The sequence below is a fragment of the Rhinatrema bivittatum genome, chromosome 1 (assembly GCF_901001135.1).
Source record: "Rhinatrema bivittatum chromosome 1, aRhiBiv1.1, whole genome shotgun sequence".
NCBI lineage: Eukaryota > Metazoa > Chordata > Amphibia > Gymnophiona > Rhinatrematidae > Rhinatrema > Rhinatrema bivittatum.
The window spans coordinates 299,983,180-300,008,104 of record NC_042615.1 but is presented as its reverse complement, the minus strand read 5'-3'; the positions used below and the strand labels follow the sequence as shown (position 1 = coordinate 300,008,104).

At 42.3% G+C, this 24,925-nt stretch overlaps 1 protein-coding gene across 5 annotated transcripts in view; it reads right to left on the bottom strand.

Moving 5' to 3' along the window:
- Positions 1 to 24,925, bottom strand: part of TBCK (TBC1 domain containing kinase) — a 479,395-nt gene that overhangs the window by 76,734 nt on the left and 377,736 nt on the right. For 3 of the 5 annotated variants that reach the window (XM_029596823.1, XM_029596818.1, XM_029596840.1), the window contains one exon: positions 16,474 to 16,649. In XM_029596823.1, the coding sequence (XP_029452683.1) occupies positions 16,474 to 16,649 (176 nt within the window). Of the gene's footprint in view, positions 1 to 9,994; positions 10,108 to 16,473; positions 16,650 to 24,925 lie in introns of those variants that run through there. The other 2 variants (XM_029596834.1, XM_029596827.1) reach the window with 2 other exon arrangements.

The window sequence follows — 24,925 nt, the reverse complement described above, 5'->3', positions numbered from 1 at the left end:
GATCCAGAAAGCAAAATGTGCAGCCAAGCCACACATTTTACTTTCAAAAATTAACCCCTGCCCAAAGGCTGGCGTTAATTTCTGCCGGCGCTGGGGAAGTGTACAGAAAAGCAGAAAAAACTGCTTTTCTGTACACCCTTCGACTTAATATCAGCGATATTAAGTTGGAGGCCCCCCCCCAAAAAAAAATTTAAAATCGGCCCACAGCCCACAAGACGGACGCTCAATTATGCTGGCTTCCGTTTTCCGAATCCGTGGCTGTCAGTGGGTTTGAGAACCGATGCCGGCAAAATTGAGCGTCGGCTGTCAAACCTGCTGACAGCTGCTGCTCCTGTGAAAAATGAGGCATTAGGGACGCGCTAGTGTCCCTAGCGCCTCTTTTTACCCTGGGCCCTCATTTGCATACTAAATCGCGTGCACAGGAGAGTGCCCTGTGCGCGTGTCGGGAGAGCGGGCGCTCGCCTCGGAGCGCCGGCTCTCCCTCGGGTTTTACTGTATTGGCCTGACACTGCATATGTTTTCTGGCAAATGATCTGCCAAACTGTTTCCAAATTGAAAAGGCATCTTTCCTCTCAAGGGTTTTAGAGAAAAGATGTGGTGTACACTTGCCACCTTATCTTTCGAAAGGAGGGGTTTGGTACATCGCTGTTGGGAGGCGGGACGCTTGTTTGTCTAAGATGCACAGGATGAAGAAAGCCCTTCATAAGTCTGGGTCCATATATCAGTTTTCTGGGTGGTTCTTTTAGGTACCAGCACTGTTTGAGTCACTTTGCATTTGGCCTGTCCCCACTGGACAGATGAAAATGCTATATTTTACAACCATCTACAGAATGCACCGATTCTATTGCCAGCACTTCAGCACATGCTAGCACACATATTGGGATAGGTGTGGCCATTTGAAGTACCATGAAAACACTCAGCTGTTTGTGTAAGACTACCAAAAGCAGTGATATTTACATTCAGAGTACATCTGAATAGTTCCTGGTTTTGGAACTACTTCTTCTGGCAAGGTGTTTGAAATGACACAACAAACACATCTTTGGAAACTGAAGTGAAACCTTTATAATTTTAGCTACATCTGTCATCAAGGGCCAAGAGTTAGCAGCTGTGGTTCACAGATGCTGCAAACCAGCCACATCTCTACCACATCTAAACCGAATTCCCATGAGATGAATAGTAATACATACAAGCTTTTATTAAGGTGCAGAAACCTGAAACTTGTGAGCAGTAACAGTACATCAAAGCTGAAACCCTTGTTACAGTCTTTTTACTTCGTGGTAAGTAAAACATGGTGTTACTATTCACAAACGTAAAACCTGCGCTACCATTAAAGGCGTGCCAATTTAGCTGCTTTTAGGTGTAGTATTTCATGCAATGGGTGGGCAGGCTGGACAGACTTAACTGGTCTTTTTCTGTCATCTGTTATGCTACTATTTTCTTTCCTTGGTGAACCTGAAATGGTCCGACACTTAAGGATTAAAACTTGCGGTAGACCAAACATTTCTTGTCTTTTCCATATCTAAGGTGCTTACTTGAAAATTAAATTTCAAGTGGAGTTGATTATCATTAATTGTCATGTTATATGTTTTTCCTTACTTGCACAATGCAGAAGAAAACTGCCCTTTCAACTTATCTGACTCTCATCACAATGACTGGTAGAGAAGAGCTTTAGCAAAGGAATTAAAATTATTAAAATTAAAAAAAAGTTGGAGTGGTTTTATTCTAATTCTTCTACCTCCCTCTACTTTGACGAAAGCTCAACAGGCTGTAATGCTGGTTTGTCCAAATAATTGGACAATAACAGCCAAATCAATAATGGCATATATTTCAACAGTTTAAACTATTTAGTACCCATGGGAAGTTTCTATAGATAACAATACCAGATGGTACATATGATCAACTTCCTTTGTACAGTACTGTAAAATAGACCTACTTCCCTGCTAACTTTTTGTCAGCCTCACACCTGACTGGACCACATGAGTACAGTGCCACCTGCTGGGTGAGGCTAGCATTTCAGAAGCACTTTTTGGCTCCTCCTGTCATTGTCTCTTCCGTGCCAGTCCAAGTAGACTTGTACAGTAGTTTTTTAGAATCAATTACATACTCAAAATGTACTAGCCACACACTGTGATCAAGGATACAGGATGGGTTGGTGTGAGACTGAAAAAAATGGACTAATCAGATGAGTAACCCTCTGTTCTGCTGTTTCTCAGCCCAGATTGGACCAGATGGAGCCTACCACAGTAGTCTCCATCTAGGGATGGTTGATTATAGCCTGGAGAACCCTGCATCCCAAAGTCACATTGGTAGATACCAGGTATCAATACAATTATATGTAGCAAAGATATGTACTGTTTTCCAGGGAGCTGTCATGCAGATATTTATCAGTGGCGCCTCTATTCTCTGTGCCCAAGAGGTAGCCATAAACTCAGTAGGGTGAGCTTTCATTTAGTCAGGCATCTGAAAATTGCCTGCTTTGTAGTCTTCAAAGATACAGTAATTTACCCAGCTCGAGATGGAAGTTGTAAAGACAGATATGACATCTTGTAGGTAGCTACTGTGCTACAGCAGGGACGGGCAATTCCAGTCCTCAAGGGCCGCAAATCAGTCAGGTTTTCAGGATATCTCCAAGGAATATGCATGAGAGAGATTTGTATGCATTCTGCCTCAGCTGTATACAAATCTATTTCATGATTCATTAGGGTTATCCTGAAAACCCAAACAGTTTGCAGCCCTCCCTGCGCTAGGGACCTCCTCAATAAGACACAGGGCACTCTCTAAATATTGGGGCTAAATCTATGGTCCCATGTCATCTTTCATCTCTCTTCCCTGGTGTAGGTTCTTCCCTTGAGGTGGGGGACACAGGGTGAGCAATTCACCTCCTTGGCCCTAGGCATCAGTTAGCCGCCCCTTAATAAACGCCAATGATGGCACCAGACACAGCGCTAGTGTTCCAACATAACATTCTGGAGGAAATTGTTCGGACAGGAAAAATGGCACTTTCTACCAGTATCTCTGAGCATATACATCCAGGTATTGAAATCTGTAAATATGTGACTCTGTCTAGGTTAAACTGTGACCTCTGGTCCATCCTTTACGGTACCTTCCTTATCCTTGAGCAGAATATGAAGCTTCCTTGAGCAACCTCAGCTATCAGTATCCCTTTCCCTTTAAGACACCACTAAAAATATCTGGGATCCACAGCTCATCCTGGTATTCTCCCCTTTCCTTTAGTACCACAAGTAGCTGACGACAAGCACCTGGTGGGTGACTCGGCTTCTCCTTCCTCACAGAATTTGGGACGGGTTGGGTATTCACTTCTCCTTCACTTGCTGGTTGAGCGGCGGTCTAGAGGAATCACTGCTAAACAAACAGCACTTCTCTTACTCCAACTAAAAAGATATTATAAAATCCCTTAGGAGCAAAATCCATTACCCATTGGTTATGAGTTTAAGATTAAAAAAAAACAACACAACCCTTACTTCTTCTAAGGTTCAGGGCCTTACTTTTTACAAATTAACAGGAACTAAATAGAAAAGCTCCTTCCTTCCCAAAAGTGAATTCAAGATCCTCACAGACCACTAGAGCACCTGAGCCCATGGCAGCAGCTTCACAAGGGTGCGCTGTAGCAGATATGATGCATTCCTCTCCTCCTTTGTATCCAAAACCTTTCTATAAGGCCACACACCTTTACCAGGATAACAGTGGGGCCCTAAAACTATGAGCAACAGAGAACAAAACTCTTCTGAATTTTGAAACTGGGAGATTTCTATGCATCTAGAAGTTTAAACAATTCTTTACCTGAGAGATGAGAGAGTGTCCCTTTCTAACTCTAACCTGATTTGGTCAGAGATGAATGAACTAGTTCCTGATAACAGATTATAAAAATGAATCGGCTTTTGTAATGGATTGAATGGCTGTCCTGAGCACCACCTTATCTGGAAAAAAAAAACTGCTGGAAGGGGGAAATAAAGACACAGCCTACAGCTCACTGATCCTGCTGGGCAAACAAATGACCATCAGAAAAACTCTTATGAGAGGTCTCATAAGTGCTTTCAAAACCCAACTCATGTCCCATGGTAGTGCAGCAGACCCCACCTGACACACCACCGGTAAGTCCTGGGGGCTAGGTGTCAGCTAGCTTAGTACAGGATGTTTTGTGGGGGAGGTTCCATTCACATGCAGACCCTCCCTCTGCAGGGACTGGAATGGCCGTCCCCCAGGTGAGCCTTTGTTCTGGTTAGAGCCTGGGATGCAGTCCCTTTTGGTTGCACAAGTTAAGGAGGTAGACAGAAGCCTACTACCCTTTGTTGTTGTACAGGTCTAGTCAGAGGAGCCAAGCAAGCCCTGTTTGGTGATCCTGACCAGGGACAGGAGGATTTTTTTTTTTTTTCCCTTTTCCAGTCTACTCACTAGCTGGTCTGGAGTTTGCCATCTGGGTACATTTTTTGGATTTAAGCTTTTACGTGGTAGGAGCCTTACTGGAGCCTGAACACCTCCCGGGCCCAGGGAATGGGGGAACCCTGGGTCTGGGGCTAGGCAGGTTAGAGCAGATCTGCCCTCCAAGAGGAAGGGGGGTGCCAGTGACCTGCTGTAAGGATACACACTCCAGTTTTCTCTTCACTTTTTGGGAAGATTTGGTTTCAAGATCCAGGAGGACGTTCTGATTACCCTTCCCTTCCTGACTGAAGCATGAGAGCCCTGCTTCAGGGGATCACATCAGAACAAAGACAGAAAAAGGGACTGCATCAGAAACAAATAAAACAAAAATCAGCTAACTGTGAGTACAGGCCAAGCCTACCATCCTGGAAGACATTCATCTGGTGCTGCTAACCCCGGGGAGAGAGAGTGTTTACCTCTCTGTGCAGAGACAGTAACTGTGTATCCTGGCCAGTGGGAAGGGGTGTCCTATCCATCCAAAGCACACCCTGTCCACCTGGGACTCTTTTTCTCCAAGCTCTGGAGGGTAGAAATTCTCCTGGCTCTTGCGCTAGACATTTCTGCACAAATTGAGGAGGACATTTTAAACAAGCAGATAATGTGGTGCTGTAGATTAAACTGCTTGTGCCATTCTTCACACCTTTTCAACAGTAAAGATTTTATTTGGAAATTACCAGGGACTTTATTTGGCGCATACACCACACACTGGGACATAGAAATATCCCCCTCCCAGGGACAAGAAAAGGAACACGCGTTGTCACCCTTAGCAATCAGAGTGGCCTCGGAGGGAACGGAGGCAGGCTGCTCGGCTTGGCATGCGCAGGTTGCGCAATTGTGCACCCCTTTGCGCGTGCCGACCCTGGATTTTATAACATGTGCGCGGCAGCGCGCGCGCATGTTATAAAATTGGGCGTAGATTTGTTCGCGCCAGGTTGCGCGAACAAATCTAAGCCCACGCATAACTTTAAAAATCTACCCCACTGTGTTTTATAGTCCAAAGCTTTTTGAAACAGACTTTGTGACAACACAGACTATTGCTATGCAAGCTGTTTGAAAATCACTTTGCCCAAATAAATTTCAGCATTTAGGGCCTGATTTACTAAGGCTTTTCCCTATTCTGTATTTATTTATTTTATTTAAATGATTTATATACCGGAGGTTCCTGTATAGTATACATATCATCCCGGTTTACAAAGAACAGTAACTATCGCTAAAAAAAAAATATAGCGGTTTACATAGAACATAGAACATAATAAAAGAAGTTTTACATTGAACAAATCTAAGTAAGTAAAGTTTTTACATTGAATAAATTAATTGAAGCAAATAGTGTATGATATTTAACCGTTAATAAACAAGCAGTTAATAAATCAATGAATAACATGGAAAAATATGAAGTCAATATGAGTATATGTATGTAGTATGTATGAATTCAGCATGTGTAAATTTCTGATTGAATAAAATAATAGATCTGAATAAAAAACGTTGTGGGCTTGAAAATACTTTTCTTCGTGTTCTTGGCTCTAGGGGAAAGCTTGTTTGAACAGCCAAGTCTTAAGTTTCTTTTTAAATGTAGGGTGGCATGTTTCCAAACGAAGGTCTGGAGGGAGCGAGTTCCAAAGTGATGGGCCAGCTGTGGATAATGCACGTTTCCTCAAAATGGATTTCGCCGGTTGTGTGATTAGTCTGTTTTGATAGGCGCTTCTGGTTGGTTTCACGGATGTGTGTAATCGAATTTGAAATGTTAGGTTGAGAGGTGCGATGTTGTGTAAGGCCTTATGAATCATCATTAAAGATTTGAACTGGATCCTGTATTTAATCGGAAGCCAGTGGAGATGGTGGAGAATAGGGGTGATATGATCTCTTTTTTTAGCATTTGAAAGAATTCTTGCAGAGGCATTCAGGACCATCTGAAGTGGTTTGATGGTACATGCTGGAAGGCCTAGGAGGAGGGAGTTACAGTAATCCAGCTTTGGGAGAATGATGGCTTGTAAGACCATGCGGAAGTCTCTGTAAAGGAGGAGAGGTTTGAGTTTCTTTAATGTTTGAAGTTTAAAGAAACATTCTTTTGTTGTGTTGTTGACGAATTTATTGAGGCAGAGTTTGCTGTCTAAGATGACTCCCAGGTCTCTAACTTGTTGCGAGGTGGAGAGCCCTGCGGTGTCCGGATGTTGGTTAGTGGTAGAAAGTGGGGAGAGGGTATAGTTTTCCGGTGAAATGATGAGGATTTCAGTTTTGTTTTTGTTTAGAACCAAGTTGATGCTGGTGAGTAGATTGTTGATAGCTAACAGACATTTATTCCAGAATGATATGGCTTTGTGTAGGGAATCTTCTATAGGGATGAGGATTTGAATATCATCCGCGTATAGGTAATGTCTTAGCTTAAGGTTAGTAAGAAGTTGACAGAGTGGGAGCAGATAAATATTGAAAAGGGTCGGGGAGAGGGATGATCCTTGTGGTACCCCCCTTTTGGATTCGATGGTGTGGGACTCTTTGTTATTTATCTTGACCTTGTATGATCTGTTCTCCAAAAATGATTTGAACCAGTTAAAAGCTACTCCTGTAATACCGATGTCTATTAGGCGTTGCAAGAGGCATGAGTGGTTAACAGTATCAAACGCTGATGAGAGATCCAGGAGAGCGAGAAGGCAAGGTTGGCCCTTTTCTAGGTTGAAAATAATAGTGTCTGATAATGATGTTAATAATGATTCGGTATTCATAGTCTTACGAAAGCCAAATTGGTTTGAGGTGAGGATATTGTTTTCGTCAAGATATTCTGTAAGTTGTTTGTTAACAACTTTCTCCATAACTTTGGCAATCAAAGGGAGGTTTGCTATGGGTCTAAAGTTAGCTGGGTCTGAGGTGGGTAAGTTGGGTTTTTTGAGGAGCGGCTTGAGCATGGCTAACTTGAGTTGGTTCGGGACATGTCCTTGGTTGAAAGAGCAGTTAATAATGTCTGCTAAAGGTTTGGCTATGGTGTTGGTGATAAGACTAAGTTTGTTGGATGGAATATGGTCTGATGGATGGGAGGATGGTTTTATCTTCTTGAGAATGTTCTCTATTTCTAGAGTGGATGTGAGCTCAAAAGTGTTGAGCACTGTTAGTGAAGTGTTGTGATGATTGACATTTGGGTGCGATGGTTGTTGATCTGTTGGGAGTGGAGGTTGTTGAGTGGTTGAGAGTGGTGTTTGTTGAGCGGGTGAACTCGAAGATTGAGGGGTGAGGTTGATTACGTGTTTTGGATGTGTAGATGGTCCCTTGAGGGGGGCTAGGAGTGAGGTGATTTTGTTGTCGAAGAAGTCTGCCAGTTCGTTTGCTTTATTGAGTGCTTGATCGTCTGGAATGATGGGTGCCGGGGGTTTTGTGAGGGTTGATACATAGGAGAAAAGAGCTCTTGAATCAAAAATGAGGTGGTGGATTTTTTTGGAGAAGAATAGTCTCTTTGTTGTGTTGATGTTGTTTCTGTAAGAGTTAAGGCATGATTTGTAGGTGAGGAGGGTGGTTGAAGATGGGTTTTTTTCGCCAATTTTGTTCCTTGCATCTCAGTTCGTGTTTAAGATTTTTTAGCTCCTGTGTGAACCAGGGTCTCCTGTTGTCTTTATTTGGATTTATAGATTTAATTGTCATGGGGCAAATTTGATCTGCAACCTTTTTAGTGATGTTGGTCCATGATGAAGTTGCTGAGTTTATGTCGGATAGGTCAAGGTGCTCAAGTTCCTTGGCCAAGTGTTCACTGAGTTGGTCTCCAGAGCACTGTTTCCTAAGTGATATAGTTATTGGTAGTATGGATTGTGGTGGAAGATCTTTAATTTTTAAAACTGATGATATAATTCTATGGTCTGACCAAGGTATTGGAGTGCAAGTTGGAGTGGTGTGGGTTGTGATACCTTCATTTATGAAGATAAGGTCCAGTGTATGGCCTGCTTTGTGTGTTGGTTCAGTCACTATTTGTCTGAAACCCATATTGTTGAGAGAGGAGAGAAGAGTTTTACAGTTGGTAGAAATGAGGTTGAATATCTACGTGCAGATTAAAATCTCCCATGAGGATGGTAGGTTTTCTGGAATTTAGGTGTTTTGCTGTAAGTTCTATGATGGGGGATGGGTCAGCTTCCAGTATTCCGGGGGGAGCATAGATTAGGCCGATCGTCAGATGTTTTGAGTTGAATAGGGCAAATTCAATCTTTGATATGTTATTGGAAGTCTGCAAAGTCAGACCCAGTGTTTTTTTGGCTGCGAGGAGAAGTCCACCTCCTCTTTTTTTGGGTCTGGGAATAGAGAGAACATCGTAATCCTGTATGGGTAGTTGATTGATTAGCGCTGTGTCGGAAGGTTTTAACCAGGTTTCTGTGATAGCACAAATGTCAGGTTTTGTATCGAATAGGTAGTCGTTGAATATATGACTTTTCTTAGCGATTGATTGCGCATTAATCAATGTGAGTGAGAATAGAGTTAGTCCAAGGAATTGAGTGGCTGGTGTCAGCAAAATGGGCCTGAGCCTCTGTTGACGATTGTGATGTGGGGGGGAAGGGGGCTTTGGTGTTCTCCATTTGGAATTGAGGATGATGGGAATTGAGAGGGGGTGCATGTTGGGATGTAAGAGGCTGAAGTGGAAGTGTAGGAATCGTTATGGTCAGAAAGGAGTGCTAGGTGAATGCTGTCTGAAGAGTGCTGGACGAATGTGGTTTGAAGAGTGCTAGATGGATAATGTTAGAAGAGTGCTGTATGTATGAAGGACGTATGTTGGGCGAGTGCAGTCCGGAGAGTGATGGGCGAGTGCTGTCTGGAGAATGATGGGCGAATGTTAAGCGGAAGCAGACCTGGTGGTATTGGGTGGACGAGTAATGAGATGTTTAAGGTTCCTCTGATGAGTCTGCTGGCAAGTCTGGTAAAGTCCACGAGCTATCGTTGTGCAATTGGTTTGGATTGTGCAGATCTGAGGCTTGGAGTCTCGGGTGCCACTGTCTGTATGTGGTTTAGTTAGTCAGATCTTTTGGAAGTAGCTGGGGCATGAAGATTAAAGCTGTTATTAAGTGATGTTTGTGCTTTGATTTGTTGGTGCTGATGTTATGTTGTATGAGCTGGACGGTGGGCAGAACAAAGATGGTATGTAATTATAGTATCGGACAAAAGACCAGGATGTAGCCTCGGGGCTTCCTCGGGGCTGCGACGAAGGGGCGAGACAAAGGGGCATGCCCCTTTATGGGGAAAATGCTTAATACATAGGTCTCTTAATGTTTTCTTTTTGATATTTACAGTGTAACCTAAGTGCCACTTTATAATCCTCAACAAAAGCAATATTTTAGTGATGTTTTTATTCCCTGTACTTAAATAGCTCAAATTTCTGCTGGTCCTCTAGATAACAGTAAGAGGAAAAATTAACATCACATGAAGTGCTTAGCACTGTGACTCCTAGACACAAGCATTTAGCTTAAAAATTAACCTTCATGCCAGGAAAAAAAGCCAGTAGAAGCTGGGCAACAAAGAGCTGAGCAAGTCAAACACTTGAGCCTACGGCAGCTTGGAAACCAGGCACAAAAATAATAAATGCAAGGAATAAAAATTGCACTTTCATACTGCTTTGATCATCTTTGCTTTATTCCAGGTGGGGAACACGCTGAGAGTTCAAGTTTGGCACGTTTCCAAAAAAGGTTACTTCTGTTCTCGAATAATCTGCGTTTACCATTAAGTCCCAAATCTGTCATCCTGGGCTTTGTAATATTTCAGTACCAAGTATTATATTTAGATTAAGATTAGTTTAGCTTTCTGAGTGTGAGCATGATCCAAAATAGTCAATGTGACTATGCAAAGCCTGAATGAAGTTCAGGGTCTCACTAGAGATTGTAGGAAACCAGTTATGAAAAATCAAGGATAGTTTAATAATTTTCCATCAACATAGCCCATCCTACCTACACAGTACCCTGCCCCCCCCTTCAAATGCTTTACCACCACTTCCAAAAGGTTACCTGAAGAGTGGGACACAGCATAATGAGCCAGAAGACTATACAGCAGTAGCTGGGGAAAGGTAGAAATTTAAGAAGGCAGGCCACCTTTCTTTCAACTTAGTGGGCCATGGAATCCTTAATAGTCTGCATTTTCAAGTAAAAGTATCAGACAAACAGAAGGCTCATCTTAAAATCCAAGCAATCCAAGGATATTAATTTCCTAGAAATGCCCTGGTACACAGATGTAAAGAAGAAATGGCATCAACTCAAGACTACGGGAAGGGGGGGGGGGGAGAAATAATAGAAACCTCATTACAAAATCAAACATTTTTCATTGTTTAGGCAATAATGAAATATAGAGGTCACCTAACCCAGAGAAACATTCTAACAGTGGCTTTGTATCACATTCCGCTTAAGCACAAGCCCCCTGAAATCATAGCATTTTACTTTTTATTCTTACTCACAGGGTTTCCTTTAAATTGTAAATATATTGCACAAAGGCACAGTAAGAAAATATTGAATAAAATGCTACAGTTTCACTGGTTTTATACTGGAGACAGAAAGTATGCCATTGATGACATTACAAGTAAACAATAAATGGGATGAAGGAGCCTCACAGTAAATGCAGATCCACTGCAGAATGGTCCAAATTAAAACCAGAGTTGCTTAAGCTGTAACAGGTGTTCTCCAAGGACAGTCCTCACAATGGGCGACATCTTCAGAAGGAGCCCTGATAGGAGAAACCCAACTTCATGGGATGGTAGGCGGGTTTTATGAGGACTAACATTGAACACCTGTTACAGGTAAGCATCTCTGGTGTCTCCTAGGACAAGCAGGATGGTAGTCCTCACACATGGGTGAATTCCTAGCTACAGATTGTCCCTCAACATAAAAGGGGACCAATAAACACCCAATCAGGTGCCAATGGGCACAATAACAGCAATGGTATTGTTGGCAACAAGAGGGGGAGACAGCCTGAATCCAAACAATTGAGTTCCTCACTTTAAACAGATTCCAAAGGACAGACTGGCCAAACCTACTGTCGTGTCGGCCATCCCTATCCAAGCAATAGTGAGATGTGAATGTGTGGAGAGAACTCCACATCGCAGCCTTGCAGATTTCCTCTACAGGAACTGCTCTCAAGTGGACCACTGACGCTGGCATGGCTCAAAATTGGCCTTGACATGACCCCCAAGATGCAGTCCCGCCTGGCCATAACAGAAGGAGATGCAATCTGCTAGCCAATTCGATAGTGTCTGTTTGGCGTCGACAATGCCAAACCTATTTCTATCAAAAGAAACAAAAAATTGGGTGCACTGTCTATGGGCTTCTGTCTGCTAGAAGGCTAAAGCTTGCTTGCAGTCCAAACTGTGCAGGGCTCGTTTACCTTGGTACAAATGGGGCCTGGGAAAGAATGTTGGCAGGACAATGGAATGGTTAAAATGGAAGTCAGTCACCACCTTAGGCAGGAACTTAAGGTGCATATGCAAGAACACCATGTCATGATAAAACTTAGTGTAAGGTGGATAAGTTACTAAGGCCTAGAGCTCGTTGACTCTGGGTGCTGGTGACCACCATAAAAAAATATGACCTTCCAGGTGCACAGTGGCTCAAAAGGAGCTTTCATCAACTGAGCTAACACCACATTGAGGTCCCAAGACACAGCTGGGGGCCTTAGGGGAGGTTTCAATTGAAGCAGGCTCAGCGTAAAATGTACAACTATAGGCTGTACAGAGATAGTATACCATCTACACCATTGTGGTATGTGCCAGTTGCACTCAGATGAACTCTAATGGAGTTGATTTTAAGCCAGCTACCAATAGGTGTAGAAGGTAATCAATCGGTTTTTGTGTGGGGCAGGAGAACGACTCTAGGACCTTTTGCTCACAACACATGGAAAATCTCCTCCACTTTAGTCTATAGGACTTTCTAATGAAAGGCTTTCTAGAAGCCACCAGGACTCGAGATACATCTTCTGAAAGATCAAGTGGTTGCAAAACTAACTTCTCAATATCCAGGCTGTGAGAGACAGGGCCTGGAGGTTGGGATGTTTCAACCTGCCTCACTCTTGCGTGATGAGATCTAGGGAAGTGCACAGACTGATCAACCTCCGAATGGACAACTCCTGCAGGAGTGGAAACCAGACCTGTCTCAGCCAAATAGGGGCTATGAGGATCATAGACCCCCTTGTCCTTGCAAAGCTTCAAGAGAATCTTCACTACTAAGGGAATTAGAGGATATGCGTACAGAACACCTTCACTCCAATACCAGGCGAGGGTGTCTCTGGCTGATTTGCCGTCTGTTCTGTACAGGCAACAGAACTGAGGTACCTTTTTGTTGCAAGGGGACATAAAGAGATCCACGACTGGGCTCCCCTGGAGGCTGAACATGTGATCCGCCACCCCCTGGTCTGAAGGCATGACTCAGTCTGTCCGCTAATACGTTCTCCATTCCGGCCAGGTACATAGTCTTGAACACCATCCTATGGGACAGGGTCCATGACCATATCTGAACCTCTTCCTGACACAGGAGGTATGCTCCCGTACCTTCCTGCTTGTTGACAATCAACATCGCCATTTGGTTGTCAGTTTGAATCAGGACAACTTTGCTGGACAGCCGATCTCTGAAAGTCCATAGCACATAAATGATTACCCGGAGCTCCAGGAAATTGATTTGGGAACAGTGTTCCTAGGAAGACCAGAGACCCTGAGTGCTGAGCCCATCTATATGAGCTCTCTAGCCCAGGATGGAAGCATCTGTGGTTAGGACAATTTGAGTAGGAGGATCTTGGAAAGAGATCTCCCGTTCCAGATTTCAAAGTACTCGCCACCAAGCCAAGATGTTCTGGAGGGGCGAGGTGACTTGGATGCGATCCTGGAGGTTCTTCATGGCCTGATGCCATTGTGAACTCTGGGTCCATTGGGCTTTGTGCATGTACAATCCTGCCAAGGGAGTGAGGTGTACAGTTGCGGCCATATGGCCCAATAACCTCTGGTGCTAGGTTGACACCTGCTGGCTCTGCTGAATCAAGGTGATGGCCCTTTGAAGAAGTAGGAAGGCCTTGGTCTGAGCCGTGTCTAACAAGGCTCCTATGAAGTCCAATTGAAATGACAGGCTGAGATGAGACTTCGGGTAGTTGATGACAAACCCTAGTGACTCCAACACCCGGATGGTCAAGTGCATGGACTTTACGGCCCCTGCCTGAGATGTGCTCTTGACAGCCATATAAGGGAAAACATGCACCTCTAGCCTGCAGAGGTATACTGTCATCATGGCCAGGCATTTTGTAAAGACCCATGGGGCTGATATGAGCCCAAACGGCAATACCAGATACTGGAAGTGCTGTTTTCCCACCATGAATCAGAGATACTTCCAGTGACTTGAGAAGATCTCAATATGAGCGTACATTTCCTTCAGATTGAGGGAGCATAGCCAGCCCCCTTTTTGTAAAATGAGTATCAAGGTGCCCAGGGAAATCATCTTGAACTTTTGTTTTCTGATAAATCTGTTCAAGGCCCTTCGGTCTAGGATGGGACGGAGTCCTCCTGTTTTATTTGGAATCAGGAAGTACCTGGAGTAAAATCCCCATCCTCTTTTCTCTGGTGGAACAGGCTCAATTGCTCTGGCTCTTAAGTGGGTGGAGACCTCCATTAGTAATACCTCCTGAAGCACTACTGGCCCCAAAATGGGATCGGGGCAATTTGAAAGGCACCCAATAGGTTCATTCGGTACCCTTGATGGACAATGGAAAGAACCCACTGGTCTGAGGTTATACTGGGTCACTGGTTCACAAAGAACCACAACCTGCCTCCGACTGGCGGATCCACCACTTCAGCTATGGGTAACTGGACTATGCGACCTACGACCAAGTCAAAACTCTGTCCCTGGAGTTGAGTGATGTGATGGCTGGGCCTTGAGAGCTCTCTGCTGCCTGGGATGCTGCGGAAGCCCTGATGCTGCTGATGGGAGTGAGGGGGTGGAGATCTTCTGCCCCGATCTTGCCGACCTTCTAATAGAGGAGGATGGGTCCAGAGAGCTGGTGGAGAGTTGTGGGTGGGTTTCATTATAGTTCCAGAGCTGGGACACTGCATCCCTCACCCAATCTCCGAAGAGGTTCTCCCTGGTACACGGCACATCAGTGAGTCTTTCCTGTACCTCTGGTCAGAGATTCGAGGCCTGCAACCATGCCATTCTGTGGGCGCTGATTCCTGCTGCAGAGACCCTCAATGCTGTTTTGAAAACATCGTAGGTGGTCTGACCTCATGTTTTCTGCACTCCAGGCCCTTATGCACCAGCGACATGAGGGTGTCTACTGCTGCTGAGGCAACTGCTCATTCATCTCCTGCACCTGCTTCCAGATGTCTCATAAGTACTGGCTCATATAAAGCTGGTAGGAAGCTCTGTGGGCAATGAGCATTGCTCACTGAAAAAAACTCTCCCCTAAGAACATCCATCGCTCTGTGATCTTTTTGACTTAGTTTTTGGGTACTTGCCAGGTTCTTATGGCCTGGATTGGCCACTGTTGGAAACAGGATGCTGGGCTTGATGGACCCTTGGTCTGACCCAGTATGGCATTTTCTTATGTTCTTATGTTCTTTTCCCAGGGGCACCGAGGAATAGGCCTGAGACCACATGGCTCTCTTGGGAGCAGATTCGACTACCACCAACTGGTGGGGAAGCTGTCGCTTATCGAATCTGGGAACCTTTTGGATGAGGTAAACTCCGGCAGCCTTCTTATTCACGGGAGGCACTATGAGGGGGTGTTCCTACATCCTCAGCAGTAACTCTTTAAGGATATTGTGCATCTGCAGCTCCACGGAAAAAGAGAGGCTGAAGAAGGACTCCGCATGATGCACAGTATAGGGTATGCTGGGCATGCTCAGTGTGGCAAGACAGGGCTCTATTTGATGATGTCATCTGTGTGTGAGGACTACATCCTGCTTGTCCTTGGAGAATAAGTTTTTATTGCTCAAAAATGTACAATAGGTGTCTCATTGATCATAGAGATAAATTTAAAGGTTACCAATTTGTATAAGCGGAGACAACAAATCACGAACTCAGATTCGAGACGTGTTTTGCCACAGGGCTGTCTCAAGGGGGAAAAGCAACCATACGTGTAAACACATTAAAGGATTCACATATGAAACCAGATCACAGTTTTAAATATGCTATAAATATGAGCAAATTGGGAGTTTCAAAGGCTGTATAATCTAACCTAACCTTCTTGCTATTTAAGCCAATCGTTTTTTGTCCTATCCCCAGAAAAGGCAGAGGACCATCAATTTCATGCATTTTATTACCCTCTTTTATGTATTTGCATACTATTATCAAGTCAGCCTTCAGTTGTCTCTCTCTAAATAAAACCTTTCAACCTTTTTCCACAGGTTACATTACAGTGACTTTTAATAGTTTCTGCTATTTTCTGGATGTTCTAAAAAAATCTCCATATCCTTTTTGAAGTGTGGGACACAACACTCAAAGGCCTTAATGGTTTTGAGCAAAGTGGGAGAATTATTTCATTTGTCTTATATCTATGTTCTATATTAATAGGCAGCCTAAGGTTCCCTATAATAAAGGAAGTTTCTTTGTGAACGGAGAATTTCAGAATCCATTTTGTCATTCTTAATGCATAAAAACAAATGATTAAACATCATGAAAAAAGCATTTACTGCTGGAAACAAAGTACTGGATTTCAGTATGTTTATGGCTTTGCTAATAGGCTTATGAAGCCATTCCTATAGAAATGCAGCAACTTTCCTCTGTTTATAAAAATAAAACACTGGGTTTTACTGACACTACTATGTTAATATTGGTTAAAAAAAAAAAAGCTATAGGAAGCTGTGAAGATTCAAAAACCATTAGCCTGAAGATGATATGTATGATTTTTAAACCTTATCTGCAAAATCTGTTTTGTTTTTTTAAGGTAGTGGAATAATGACTTAAATACAAATCATTACATAATGTTCAGAAACTTACAGACCAATTGATGCTATCAATGAAATTTGAAAATGACAAAATAATTATAATACCAAAGTCAGGCATCATGGTTATCTAAATAAACAATATTAAAAGCGAATGGCCATAAAAAGGATACTCTTCGCTGTTTCGAATGTCGACTACGAGAAGTTTAGGCTTGCTGGATTTGGTTTTCTTTGTAGGGGTCTTGTAATGGCCAAGACCTGTCAACTCACACAAGTCAATGAGATCTTCTGCTGAAATCCTAGGCGACATCTCAGACTTCAATTCACTCAATCTGATGGGTTCTCGAGTCTGAGAACAAGGTAGAGAAGACAGAGGAGAGTGAAGGAAAATAAATAAAACAATTTTATGTACAACTTGAAAATACCTAAAAAATGAAATGATGTTAACAGATCCCATGTAATGAGGCAGGACCTGTGGCTTGGTGAGAGTGTTGGGCACTACCTTGAAGGAGACACTATCTTGAGTCTCCTGGTATATCACAGTCACAGTGTACTGACAAGTCATAGATATGATGCATTGAGGTATCGGGAAAAGGAGAAGGAGAAAACATGTACATGCTGAGGGGATGATTAAGAGATATTATGTTTTGTCTGGCATATCAGCTAGATTGTTAGCTCCATTGAGCAAGGACTATCTCTATTTTATATATCTTTACAGTGTTGTGTAGGAGTGTCCTAAATGGAATTTAATTTGCAATTTGTGGGACTTTCCTTTTAAATTGCACAAACACAAGGACACTTTAGTCACACCATTTCAGAGTTATAATATTAACCGGGCATATGCCCACAAGCTCTTAGGTGTCATTTCAACTTTTTAAAATTAACACTTTATTCCTGTTATTATATCTTTCTTGTTTAAGAGGTGCAAGATATTTTTCAGGTTTCACTTGAGTATCCGTGCACAGCACAGAGCCCTGGTAAGAGTGATCACCTTCCACAAAGGTTCAGAGAGGGCAATTTTCAAAGTTGTTTACGTGGTTAAAAAGTGACTTATATGTGTAAATCGGCCATCTGATAACTGCCTTTCCTCGATGAAACTAAAGACTGCATGCTGTTCTTCAACGTGCATACTTTTAAGCTGTATTTCAAGGAGGCATTCCTGGGTAGAGGGGATGGATGTATGTTTAGGATGGGGAGAAAAATAGCATCTTCAAATCTACATATGTTATTTTCCATGAAAACAAAGTACTCACACAAAAAGCAGATGCAAATGTTCAGAACTATTGTGTATCTGTGGCAAGTTTCAAAACAAATGTATGCATGTATTTACATGCTGAAAATTCATGTAAAGTCCGTGGGTAAAAGATTCCCAGGCAGTTTGCCTAATTTGGATAATTTGAAAATTGCCCCCCCCTTTCAATTGTCAGGTGGCATTTCCCATACTTAATTTGAAAAATTGCAACTTCTTTATTATTCTGGCTGTAAATGTATTGAACGTGCCTATCATCGCTTCAACTACATGAAAATGTGAATATGGAACTAGTAATAAGCATTGTCAATGGAACAGACAGAGGAAGGCAAGCAAAGAAGGTCTAACTATTTTGTTTAAATCAGTTACCATCACTTTTGCTTTAAAATATTTGGATTATTAAAAAACAAAACACTTAAGGCTACAGCTCTCAGTGACGTGAGTGTTCTTGATCTACTGTCCTTGACTATTGCCTTGACGTCAATTTCCATGTCTTGCAAGTATAGTATATGCTGCACTTTTGTGCCCGTACATGAAAAGAATGAGGAGTTTCTCTCACTGTATCTGGCTATGGCTGAAAACTCCTGCTCTAATATAAAACCAGAATGCCATATAGCATTCCACTGTTTTCTTACAAGCATGTATTCGTTAGAGATACCAATTTATTAAAGCTTTCATGATTCAGAAACGAAGAACATCTTAATTTCTTTATGAAATGCACTGGAATAAAGAAACTCGTTGCATGAACTGTTGTGAAAAAAAAAAAAAGAAAATTATGTGGCTGTGGGAGTGGGGATTTTCCTTTTTCTACGAGCCCTCTTCTTAAATCCATGGCTTTGAAGGTGGGCTAAAAATAAAGTTAGAGGTGTCATGATTCCTGAAGCATGGGAAAAAAGAAAACGAAAAACTACTGCCAATGAAAAGTACAAAAAGAAGGTAATGATTAAAAAGTGTAAAGTAAAATGAAAATACTTTTTGATATTATTTTCAAATTGTATCTATTTACATGAACCAACAAAAGTGAAAATAAAAATATATTCTAAAAATTTCCAAATGTGCAATTTCTTGACACTGTTCAAAAGCCCATATCCTAATTCCTATTTAATTCTTATGGAAGAAGGAACAACAGACTATCCTATATTAATGCAGCTTTCCCTACTGCATGGTTAGGCAGGGTTAAATAATTTCATCATCTGGCAAAATAAAGGGGGTCATTTATTAAGCATTTTCCATAGACACAGAATGGAAGAAAACCTTTAGTAAATAGGCCCCAACGTTTGTTCTGCTCAGCTCTCTGGGAATCAATCCTTCCCTGAGAAAAATTATTACTGGTTGTATTTGTATATTCAGAGCTTTATGAGCTACCATTTATTAGACTAATAAATCACCACATCCATTTCATCTACCTATTCACAACTCTATCTCATTGAAGTAGAACCGCCTTTCAATCTGGTTGTCATTTTATGTATAGTGAAAGCAGCGGTGGAAAAATATTTAGAAAATTTGGGAACCAGTTATTTTTTTTTAGGAGCCAAGGAAATTGTTTTGCCTTAACTTTGTTTTTTTTTTTTTGTTTTCCAACATATGAAATTTTGCAAACAATTACGTAAAAGGGATTTGTCTATGGGCAAAATAACTGTCCAAAGAAGTGACAGTCACTTAGTTTGGCACACAGGATAAAAAAGATGGGACATGGTCAAAAATAAAATAATAAAAAAATAAACGATCAGGTCAGTAAACCCCCCTGAAAAATCCCATTTGGTTTACTATGGGAGGCAATTAGAGTTTGAGTAATGTTGGCAGATGCTCCATTACAAAAGTACCCCCTTTCCTTCAGCAGCTAGGCCCAGAGCAGAAAAGGCAGACAAAGACAAAGGCAGGCAGAGAAAAAATGAAGCAGCTAATGAAGGATGGCCCACCAATCTCTCACAACCCACACACAGCAAATGGCATCCCTCTTATAACCCCCCCCCCCACACACACACACACACAACTCCATGACACACATACCCCCACCAAAATTAGCACCCCTCTCAAAATACACTCCCATATGCCCACCCTCCCACATTATCCAAACAATCCCCCCACAAACACACCCTCCAAACACACCCACACACAAACCTCCCAACACCCTACTACACGCACACACGGATTTATCACTGCACATGTAGCATGTGTGTCTGTGTATATCTGTGTATGTAGCTTGCTTGCTTGTTAAAATCTAAATTTGCACCAGAATGTTTTGTAGTAACTGAGCAAATGAGAATACTGCTTTAATTTTGTTCCATTTCAAGCTGCTGGGGGAAAGGTGGAGATGGGGGTGGGCGGTGTCTTTTGAAATGGGGCACTTGACAACATTCCACAGCCTCTAACTGCTTCCCATAGCTTAGTTTAATAAACTTTATTGCCTTTCAAGGAAAAAAGCAGTTTACACAACTAAATATACATAATTCATAACACAATATAATAAAATATCAGCAATTTACAAATAAATATAACAGTTCATAGAAGTCACCAAGTAAAAACAACATAAAAATAATCAGTTACTAAACATTATAATCTAAACTTAAAAACACAAAAAAACTAAGCCCTGATTATCAAAGGATTGCCTAAAGAGCCAAGTCTTTACACCTTTCCAAAATCTTAGATAGGGAAGGAGCCAGATAACTTAACATAAAAACAAACAAATGATGGCAGAAAAGGACCGAACAGTCCATCCAGTTTGCCCAGCAAGCTTGTGGTAGCATCAAAAGTATCAGGCTTATTGCTTAAGGGTAGTAACAGTTGCATCAGCAAGTTACCCCCATTCTTATTTGTTTACCCAAACCTTAAAATTTAGTGTCCTTGTTGGATGTTGCAGAGTCTGATTCCCCTTCCACCACCCCCAACTAAATGTTGAGTGCCAAGAAGTCCCAAGTCGTATTACAGAAAATGCGGGAAATTACCTTTATCCACATGTGTATTAACCCCTTCAAAAAAATGAAGCAGATTTGTTAGGCAAGACTTCCCTTGGCTAAATCCATGTTGACTGTGTTCCATTAAACCATGTCTTTCTATATGCTCTACGATTTTGATTTTTAGAATAGTTTCCACTATTTTTCCCAGCACTGAAGTCAGGCTCACTGGTCTATAGTTTCCTGGATCACAGTGATTTGGTTCAGTTCGTCTGACTCATCACCCTTGAAAACCATCTTGGAACTGGTATCTCCCCAGTTTTGCTAAACTAAGTCAGACCAAAGGTCCATCAAGCCCAGTACCCTGTTTCCAACAATGGCTAACCAAGGTCACAAAGATCTGGCTGGATTCCAAAAGGTCAATAGACTTTTCTTCCAGGAACGTGTCCAAACCTTTTTTAAACCCAGCTACACTAACAGCTTCCACCACATCCTCTGGCAACGAATTCCAGAGTTTAATTATGTATCAACTAGTAACTTCAACTGAATTTCACCTACATTTTCTACTTTTTGAAAGTGTAAACAACTGATTCACATTTACCTGTTCCACTCCACTCATTATTTTATAGACCTCTATTATACTTTCTCTCAGCTCTCTTTTCTCCATGCTGAAGAACCCTAATCTCTTTAGTCTTTCCTCATAGTGAAATCATTCCATCCATTTACCATTCTTGTCGCCCTTTTCTGTACTTTTCTAATTCTGCTATATCTTTTTTGAGATGCAGTAACTAGAACTGCAGTTAATACTCAAGGTGTGGCTGCAACATGCAGCGATACATAGGAATTATAATATTCTCTGCTTTATTCTCCATTCATTTCCTAATAATTCCTAGAATTCTATTTGCTTTCTTGACCACCACTGCCACACACTAAGCAGAGGATTTCAAAATATTATCCATGATGATGCCTAAATCTTTTTCTTGGGTGGTGACTCCCAATGTGGAGCCTTGCTTTGTGTAGCTATAATTTGAGTTGCTCTTCTCCGCATGCATTACTTTGCACTTGTCTACATTAAATGTTATCTGCCATTTGGATGCCTAATCTCCCAGTCTTACAAGATCCTCTTAAAATTTCTCACACTCCTCTTGTGATTTAACAACATTGAATAATTTTGAATCATCAACAAATGTGATCACCTCACTCCTCGTTCCCATCTCTAGGTCATTTATAAATATGCGAAAAAGCACTGATCCCTGTACAGATCCCTGGGGCACTCCACTATTCATCTTTCTCCATTGAGAAAACTGATCATTTAGATTTATTCTCTGTTTTCTATCTTTTAATTTAACCAGTTCTCTTATCCTCACTTAGGGCCTCATTTTCCAAGCACTTTACCGCGTGCGATAAATTCGCAAATCGCGTTAACAGCTGTTAACGAGATTTGCGAATGCAAATTAGTCATTTGGTATTCAGGGGGCGGAGTCGGGCGTTATGGACTGCGTTACAGGCCTGAAAAGGATTACCGCAATCCACGATAGTCCCAGACAGCCTGTTGCAGGCTCAGGGAGAGAGAGAGAGAGAGAGAGAGAGAGAGAGAGAGAGAGAGAGAGAGAGAGAGAGAGAGAGAGAGAGAGAGAGAGAGAGAGAGACTGACTTACTATAGTGCCTATGCCCTACATAGGTATTTTAACCCCTATGGGAGGGCCACCTACTAACTCGGGGTGGGGATTAGGTATGAGCGTCAGGGGTTGGGGGCCACTTTCGCATTCCACATGAGACCTACGGACTGAACAGTGGTCTCTAGTGCAGATTTGCTGGCCGTCGGAGTGAGGACGCTCACTCCAAGCGGAGATTTGGCCAACATTCTCTCCACCTAGCATGTTGTTGCCCAGGTAGAGTGTCCATCAAGCTAGGTAGAGAGAACGTTGCCCAAACCACTTCTTGGAGTGAGCGTCCTCACTCCGACAGCCAGCAAATCTGCACTAGAGACCACTGTTCTGTCCGTAGGTCTCATGTGGAATGCGAAAGTGGCCCCCAACCCCCGACGCTCATACCTAATCCCCACCCCGAGTTAGTAGGTGGCCCTCCCATAGGGGTTAAAATACCTATGTAGGGCATAGGCACTATAGTAAGGCTCGCTCTCTCTCTCTCTCTCTCTCTCTCTCTCTCTCTCTCTCTCTCTCTCTCTCTCTCTCTCTCTCTCTCTCTCTCCCCCCCCCCCCCCCCCCGGAGCCTGCAACAGGCTGTCTGGGACTATCGTGCACTGCGATAAAAGAAACCGGCAAATATCGTGCACTGCGATAAAAGACTGAAAGAATCATCGTGCAGTGGGGAAACATCGCGTGCGGTGCTAATGTTTTCGTGAATGGCGAAAACATCGCCGCACGCGATTTTTCCCCACTGCACGAAAGAAGACTCATTTGCATTGGTAACGCCCCCTAATGCGTTACCAATGCGATATTGGAAAATAAGGCCCTTAGTCTCCTATCCCATGACTTTCTAATTTCCTCAAGAGTGTCTCTGAGGTACTTTGTCAAATGCTTTCTGAAAATCCAGATACACTATATCAAATGGCTTACCTTTATTCACGCCTTTAAACAAAGTGCCTGATTCATCAAAGTCTTTTCCCACAGACACAGACTGGGAGAAAAGCCTTAGTAAATCAAGCCCAAATGTAGTAAATTGGTAAGACAAGACTTCCTTTGGCTAAATCCATGTTGGCTTTGTCTCATTAAACTATGTCTATCTATATGTTCAATAATTTAGCTCTTTAGAGTAGTTTCAACAATTTTTCCTGGCACTGACATCAGGCTCACCAGTCTGTATTTTCTCAGGTCACCCCTGGAACTTTTAAAAAAAAATGAGTACTACATTGGCTACCCTTCAATCTTCACGTACTGTAGCTGATTTTAATGATATTTTATGGATTAGTAACAGTAGGTCTGCAATTTCATTTTCAGTTCTTTCAGCAATCTGGGATGTATACCATCTGTTACAGGTGATTTGCGTCTCTTTTAGTTTGTTAATTTACCCTAGTATCTCTTTCAGATTCACTGAGATTTGTTTCAGTTCCTCTGAATCATCACCTTTAAATTTTAATTCTGGCACAGGTATCTTGTCTTGCATCTTCCTCAATAGAGACAGCAGCAGAGAATTCATTTTTGGCTGGATTTTAAAACACTTATGCACGCAAAACCTGGGGGATTACGTGTGTGGCTGGGCCTTCCGCGTGCCGGGCCAATTTTCAAAGGGCCCAGCCACGCGCGTAACCCCCCCCCCCCCCCGGGGCTAACCAAAGGGGCAGGCCGGAGGGGGGGGGGGCAGGGCTAGAGGTGCCGGCACAGTGGCCATTTGCTGTTGTGCTGGCATGCACAACTTGTTCCTGCTCGGAAGCAGGAGCAAAAGGTAGGATATGGAATTTGGGGGTATTTAGGATAGAGATAGGGGGAGGGCAGGATAGGGGGAAGGAAAGGGAGGTTAGGCTAGGGAGTTGGGAACTGGGGAAGGCCCTGATGTGTTGCCGCATGAAATTGCACATCTCTACCCCCCTTGCACGTGCCAACCCGGCATTTTATAACATGCGCGCATCAGCGCATGCACATTATAAAATTGTGCATCTGTGTGTGTGCGTCGGGTAGCGTATGCACATGGATGCGCACACGTAAATTTTTAAAATCTACCCCTTAATCTTTCACTATGGCCTTGTTCTTCCCACTTTTGCCCCTCAGTTATTTAATGGTTCAACTGACTCTCTCACAGGCTTTTTGATTCAAATGATTTTATGTGAAATAACTATATTTTTTAAATAATACTGTTGCACAGAAAGTATGTGCTTGGTTATCAAGATTGGATCGAGAAGAGACCTCTTACAGTGAAAATGCTCAAGTTCTTAAATTTAAGCTTGGTTTCCTTTAAATAGTTTGCTTTCTTTTCATATGAAAGAATGCATGTTCTAAAATCAATGTTTTACTGGGACAGATTCTATCTTCTGGCTGCTGCAAACACGAGTAATTATGCAGGAATATCTGCAAAACTAATATTTGGTTAAATCTTTACTTCAGTCACAGATGAGCATAAGTACATGCCAAGTGTATGGGATTTATTACAGTTTCTTTATATGGCACGCACCAGGAATGCTCACACACAATTCCCCCATACTTCCCCATCAGGCTCTCCTTTTTATAGGGGTTGGGATTCAGAAACAGTCTTCTAATTTGTATAGACTCCTTCACTTTGACTCCATTAAAAATAAGCAAAAGTAGACATAATTAATAGAATAATTTAGCTATTTACAACTACTATCCTCACATCACCTCTTTTATTTCTACAAATGTTCTACTTTCATTGCTCTTGATAGCAGTATTGGAACAGCATAGATTATAAATGTAGAAATGTAGGAACCAGTGCCTACTAGTACACGAACATAAGACATTTACAGGTGAATTTCGAAAAGAGTTGTGCATATAAATGTAACATACTACT